The sequence below is a fragment of the Oncorhynchus kisutch genome, unplaced genomic scaffold, assembly GCF_002021735.2.
Source record: "Oncorhynchus kisutch isolate 150728-3 unplaced genomic scaffold, Okis_V2 scaffold4028, whole genome shotgun sequence".
Classification (NCBI taxonomy): Eukaryota; Metazoa; Chordata; class Actinopteri; order Salmoniformes; family Salmonidae; genus Oncorhynchus; species Oncorhynchus kisutch.
This window is the reverse complement of record NW_022265973.1, coordinates 143,556-150,812: the sequence shown is the minus strand read 5'-3', so window position 1 is coordinate 150,812 and position 7,257 is coordinate 143,556. Positions and strand designations below refer to the sequence as shown.

The 7,257-nt window shown below is 39.3% G+C and overlaps 1 protein-coding gene across 4 annotated transcripts in view; it reads left to right on the top strand.

The window, feature by feature from the left end:
• Positions 1–7,257, top strand: part of LOC109883477 (growth hormone-inducible transmembrane protein) — a 40,080-nt gene that overhangs the window by 1,301 nt on the left and 31,522 nt on the right. Inside the window, exons 1-2 of one of the 4 annotated variants that reach the window (XM_031821895.1) lie at positions 370–486; positions 3,801–3,955. In XM_031821895.1, the coding sequence (XP_031677755.1) occupies positions 3,824–3,955 (132 nt within the window). In that variant the 5' untranslated portion in view covers positions 370–486; positions 3,801–3,823. Of the gene's footprint in view, positions 1–369; positions 487–3,800; positions 3,956–7,257 lie in introns of those variants that run through there. The other 3 variants (XM_031821893.1, XM_031821894.1, XM_031821896.1) reach the window with 3 other exon arrangements.

Here is a 7,257-nt window from a genome sequence, read left to right as displayed (position 1 = left end):
TTAAATTCAGAGGGCTTTATTGGCATGATAAACATATGTTTACATTGCCAAAGCAAGTGAAATAGATCAAAGTTAAATAAACAATCAGAAATGACAGTAAACATTACACTCATAGTAAACATACGTATTTCTTTATCAACGTAAATGTGCAAAGGCCCGTTAAAAAATAAAAAATAAAGATTTCCAAAGAGTCATAAGCAAGATGAAACTGACAGATATGCTATCCTAAAAAGTTGACTTGCAAAGGTTGCAGCACTTTTTGGTGGATGAAGATGTGCCGCCACCTGTTGGAATTCATTTTACACGTCTTTAGAATCTCTAGAAAAAAAAATCGACCTAAGGAACTACAAGTCACATAATTTCGATGAAATTCGTCCCTTGATTATGACGACATCTGTCAGAACGTTCAAGAAATTGCGTCATATTACGTCGGTGAAGTGCGCACTTATCTCAAGGAAGGTGAACAGAAATCTAGCTACACGCTTGGTATGTAATATATAGAGATTTGACTTGTCTTTTAAACATTGTAAGTAGGATTACTGTGTTTTATTGTTGACACGCTCTATCAATGTATATATTTGTTTTCTCGTTTCCTCCTTGAATGCGTTGCTAACTTGTCAATTCGATATGATTCACAACAGCGACTAGCTACTATAGCGAGCAAGCTGCTAAGTTAAATGACTTACGCAATGGTTACAAAGCAAGGAACATTCTCTGCCAAATTCAATTAAATATATATTTTTTATGACTGAAAGATAGTTATGGTACTTTTGTGTTCATGATCCTCGTTATTTAATTTAACTTTTCCAAGCTTTGGGATTCTGTAGTTAGCTAATGTTAGCGAACATACTGTGTTATGAAAACCAGAATGATCAGCTTGTAAGCTAGCTATGTTTATCACTAGCCTTTGTATACTGAACAAAAATATAAAAGCAACAATTAAAATATTTTCCTGAGTTACAGTTCTTATAAGGAAATCAGTCAATTGAAATAAATTCATTATGCCCTAATCTAATGAGTTCAAGTTTCTGGGCAGGGGCACAGCCATTGGTGGGCATGGCAGGCCCAACCAATCAGAACGAGTTTTTCCACAAAAAAGGGCATTATTACAGACAGATACTCCTCAGTTTCTTCAGCTGTTTGGGTGGCTGGTCTCAGATGATCATGCAGGTGAAGAAGCCGGATATGGAGGTCCTGGGCTGGCGTGGTTACATGTAGTCATATTGAGGCCGGTTGGACTACTGCCAAATTCTGTAAAACGATTTTGGATGCGGCTTATGGTAGAGAAATGAACATTACATTCTCTGGCAACAGATCTTGTGGACATTCCTGCAGTCAGCATGCCAATTGCGTGCTCCCTCAACTTCAGACATCTGTGGCATTGTGTTTTGTGACAAAACTGCACATTTTAGAGAGGCCATTTGTCCCCAGCACAAGATATGCCTGTAATGCTGTTTGGTCATCTTCTTGATATGCCAAACATGGAGAACTGCTCACTAACAGGGATGTAAACAAATTTGAGCGAAGTAAGCATATTTGTGCATATGGAACATTTCTGGGATCTTTTTTTTTCTGCTCATTAAACATGGAAGCAACACTTTACATGTTTATATTTTGTTCACTATAGAAAATGAGCTAGTTGCCTGACAATGACTGTGTTAGCAAAGATTTGTTTAACTAACCCAAGATAGTTTCTGGTCTGTTGTTTCCAATTGGAGCAAATGGATCAGTTTTGGAAATGAACTGTATGGAGTTCCGGCCACTGGCCATCCTCTCATCACCATATTTGGTAGTGAGTGGAAACGCCAACTGGATGCTTCATATTTATGCATCCTTTAGAATATCTGGCTCATTGTTCTATCTGTGGTGATACCTCTGGTTCACAGTCTGAGATGATTGGCATATATTTGTCAGGAAAATGTCTTCTCACAAGCTCTACACCAGAATGTTGAATACAATTATATTTTAACTTACTTTACCAGTTGTCTGTTCGGTTTCTCCTTTTGCAGGTTGGGATGTGAGACAATATATTTAATTACAAACTTTTCAGAGCGCTGGTATGGAGTTAATATTTCTATCACCTGAAGTATGGGCCGAAACATGTATTCACATGGATGAACTCTGCAAGCAAAGACCTACAGTATAGAGACAGGCAGAGACTGCTTCTCCAATAGAAATCCCAGATCGTGGCGACGTTGATTAGCTCATACACAGAAACGTCATCGGCTCGCGGCAAAACCGCAGATGTGTAGGCCGTCAAATCAAAAGCACTCCTTCGATTTAAAGTTGATTTAGAAGAAAATGAAAACGTGCCAGTTTGTCACTTTCACGAGGTTGAAGTAATGACGTGTTCAACTACTGAAGACATTGTGCCTTTTTTAGATTGAGAAAGTTAACAACTAAGGAAGAATTGTTCACTTCTCTCGTTGACTTCTCCAACCCCAACCTGGTCCGCTTGGTCTGTTTCGCAAGTGTTCCCGGAAGTCTTGTGACGATGCTACAAGTATCCATGCTTCTCCTGCCTCTATTTACAAGTATCCGTGCTTCTCCTGCCCCTATTTTCAAGTATCCGTGCTTCTCCTGCCCCTATTTACAAGTATCCATGCTTCTCCTGCCCCTATTTACAAGTATCCATGCTTCTCCTGCCCCTATTTACAAGTATCCATGCTTCTCCTGCCCCTATTTACAAGTATCCATGCTTCTTCTGCCCCTATTTACAAGTATCCATGCTTCTCCTGCCCCTATTTACAAGTATCCGTGCTTCTCCTGCCCCTATTTACAAGTATCCGTGCTTCTCCTGCCCCTATTTACAAGTATCCGTGCTTCTCCTGCCCCTATGTTCAAGTATCCGTGCTTCTCCTGCCCCTATGTTCAAGTATCCGTGCTTCTCCTGCCCCTATGTTCAAGTATCCGTGCTTCTCCTGCCCCTATGTTCAAGTATCCGTGCTTCTCCTGCCCCTATGTTCAAGTATCCGTGCTTCTCCTGCCCCTATGTTCAAGTATCCGTGCTTCTCCTGCCCCTATGTTCAAGTATCCGTGCTTCTCCTGCCCCTATGTTCAAGTATCCGTGCTTCTCCTGCCCCTATGTTCAAGTATCCGTGCTTCTCCTGCCCCTATGTTCAAGTATCCGTGCTTCTCCTGCCCCTATGTTCAAGTATCCGTGCTTCTCCTGCCCCTATGTTCAAGTAGCCATGCTTCTCCTGCCCCTATTTTCAAGTAGCCATGCTTCTCCTGCCCCTATTTTCAAGTAGCCATGCTTCTCCTGCCTGTATTTCCATCTTGCGCTCATGCTTCAGATGATAGAAATGTTAACTCACTACCAGCACTTTGAAAAGTTGACTTTAATTATACTTTCCTGTAGACATATTGTATCACATTCCTAAAAATGAAAGTAAGTTAAAATATATGATGTATTTGACAATGTATTTGGCTTGCTGAGGTCATGAGAAGAAACTTTACTGATCCAAACGCTCATTAATGCCTGACATAGAAATCAATGCAATTCAACATTTGGTTTTCAGGCTCGTGTGCTAAAGTTAGCTGATTTTAGCCACACGGTTGTATTTACATAGACAAGTGTTGCTCCCTATTGGGTTGCATGAAAACAGTCAGCGGGAAGCCAGAATCTTAAATACAATTCAATCAACTTACTGTGCCGATGGACAGGACAGTTGGTCATTATGACGGGGAATTTGAGACGACATATCTAAAGGGATGTTTTAAAACCCGTATCTGTTGTAGACCCATTTCCTCTCTGCTTACCTCATGCTTCAGTTGATAGAAATCGGGACTGTTTTCAGATTTGTAATTCCAGAGCTTCATCATGACCATGTTGGTGAGGCTAGCATGCCTGCGCAGTCTCCCTGTGTCCGGGCTGCGTCCTGTGTTGACCCAGGGCTCTCCAGCCCTGAGGAGCTCCACCCTGAAGAGCTGCCCGCCCCTCAAGGTCCACCAGGTAACACATCAGGGATGGGCTTTTGACATTGTTGGACTGTTCCAACACTCACATTTTTACTAAAATGAAGTAAGACATTTATAGAACACAATGCCTGCACTGGGGGAAAAAATATGTGCACATTTATCTATATGCCAACAGTTTGTAAAAATGCCTTTAATGATCATAACCAGTACAGATAACATCCTAATTGTTAAATAGCCTCATACTTAATCAATAAAAGACAAGTACCTTCTGTTTAATTTATTGAAACCGTAATATCAACTAGTTGACATTCAGGTGCATCAAAGCAGGGGCCGAGAGACTGAAAAACAGCTTCTATCTCAAGGCCATCAGACTGTTAAACAGCCACCACTAACATTGAGTGGCTGCTGCCAACACACTCAACTCCAGCCACTTTAATAATGGGAATTTATGTAAAATATCACTAGTCACTTTAAACAATGCTACTTAATATTACAATGCTACATTGTAATATTACAGAATAAAATAGAAGAGAATTTGAAACGGGGCTCAATTTGGTAAGTAGATAAAAAATCAGGGTTACAAAACACAATGTATTCTTTTCAATATACAGCAGTTCAATGTAGTTTATTCTGCCTGCTCTTTGGAATTTTCTAAGTGGATTAGCAATTCCACATTGAGCGCTGCATGGGGATGAATTATGGCTACGACATCTGTTTGGTGAGTAGGCCTAGGCTTAATGATTCTGATTTAAAATACGCTTTTTATGAATGTAATGTTTTAGCTTATTTTCAGTGTGAAACCTGCCTATGTTTACCACTGGCCTAGGCTATAAGCCTGCCAATCAATCCTGTTAATCCTGTTACCTACGCACTGTGGGATTGTGTTCCAACTAGGCACCACACCTTTTATTTTATTTAATCTTTATTTAACTAGGAAAGTCAGCTAAGAACAGATTCTTATTTACAATGACGGCCAAACCCGGACAACGCTGGGCCGATTGTGTGCCGCCCTATTGGACTCCCAATCAATTGTTCTGTTCAGTTATTCCCTAAATGAAACACACAAGGTCTTCCAGGTCAGTTAAATCCAAAACGTAAAGCCAAAGAGGGACTAGCAGTTCACAAAGTAGGGTCATCACTAGTTACCACAGCCACAAAGCCATAAACCCCGCCTATTTCTACAATTTGATCTGATTAAAATCGGATTTTAAACCTAACCCTAGACCATAAGCTTAACCGCACTGCTAACCTTATGTCTAACCCTAACGAAGACCAAAAGCACTTTTAAAAAAAATATGAATTTTTACTATATAGCCAATTTTGACTTTGTGGCTGTGGTAACTAGTGACAATCGCAACGTAGCCTAAGAGGAAAATAGACTGGACGCAGTTATTACCAACCTGCAGGTCGTTGTTGGAACACACATTCCCCAACTTCAGTCAACAAGTCCAGTTTGAGTTTGTGAATATGATGTCGGCATTTGGCAAGGTATTTAGCTTGTGTATCGATCAAATGTATTTGAAATCTAAATAAACTGTATTAACATATCAACAAACAAAAGAGGAATAGTCACATGCAAACAAGCATACATACAAACTCTTTACTTTGCCAGGAATCGTAAACAAACAAATCATATTCATTAATAGATGCTGAATTGAGCTGCGTGATTGTAGTACCCCCATCTAGCCAAATATTATTCGTGATTGTAGTGTAAAAAGCATTAAACTGTAATCTTATACTTATTAATATTATATATATTATTAATATATTCATTATTAATACAAAGAGTTTGAATGGCCTTTTTGTTTTTCATTTTAGTTAAAGTAGTTCCATATTGTTTAAATTCATTTATAAAGTTTAGGTTTTGAATTAGACCATTTGCATTTGTGAATATGAAATTTACCTAGAATTATTAGCAGTTGAATTAAATATACTACATCTTTATCTATATCAGAATTTCTGAAATTAATCATTATATCAAAACCATTATATAGTAAAAAATAAATTGTGACAAAATGCAGTATGTCAATCCAAAACATTCTACTATAAATACAGGCAACAAAATACAAATGCAAAATGGTCTCCTTCTCCATTCCACAGAAATCACATTAATAGTCAACTTGAATCTTTCCAGAACATGTTTCACAGGATAAATTCTATGTAACATTTTAAATGAAAAATGTATTTATTTAAAAATGTTTTACATCAGCAGATGTCTCAAAGTGCTGTACAGAAACCCAGCCTAAAACCCCAAACAGCAAGCAACGCAGATGTAGAATCAGTTAGACTAGTTTTATAGGCGTTTATTTCTGTAGGTCTAATGGGAACTTGTGTATGCACGCGTGTTTACAGGGAGTGGTTGGAAACACAGTTGAGTGAGTGAGACACCGAGGGGAAAGGGAATTTAGAGAGAAGAACTGTGGGATGCTTGGCTTGGTTTTCTTTTTTGTTTTGTCCTTACCAGTAATACAGATAGACATAAAATAGAGAAATAAGTCATAAGATAACAAAGTTAATAAACACTAGATTAATTAATTACACTACATGAAGACACATGGATGGAATTGATTGAGCCATACAGAACAACTCCTGTCTTTATGTAGTTGCTATATATCTGTTGAGTTTTCTCTGAGAGGGGGAGATGAAGAGAGACCAGTCTCTCTGTAGCTGGTGGCTCCCTGCCCTGGTTTGTTATGCTGCTGATTTACTCCTTGGTTACTGACTTCTTCAAGTCCAAATGTTTTGGCCCCAAAGCGTGACGGTTTCTATAGCTACTACACATACATTGCCATGCAGTCACATTGCTGGCACAGGCTCAATGAGAGCTTGAATCTCTCCTAAGACTGCAAATATTTGCATATGTAAGTCCCCTAAGGCGGCAAATATTTGGGTATGTGTAGCTTGTTTTGGAGGTGTGTCATATTTTCTCTGGTATTGTCCCTGTCACGTGTTGGCACCCTCCAATGCCCCCTTCTTTGTCTCAGGGTCTTTAGCATGTCATGTTTTCAGCTGGCATGTCTCAGGGTCTTTAGTATATCATGTCTCAGGGTCTTTAGTATGTCATGTTTCAGCTGGCATGTCTCGGTCTTTAGTATATCATGTTTCAGCTGGCATGTCTCAGGGTCTTTAGTATATCATGTTTTCAGCTGGCATGTCTCAGGGTCTTTAGTATATCATGTTTTCAGCTGGCATGTCTCAGGGTCTTTGTCATGTTTCAGCTGACATGTCTCAGGGTCTTTAGTATGTCATGTTTTCAGCTGGCATGTCTCAGGGTCTTTAGTATGTCATGTTTTCAGCTGGCATGTCTCAGGGTCTTTAATATGTCATGTTTCAACT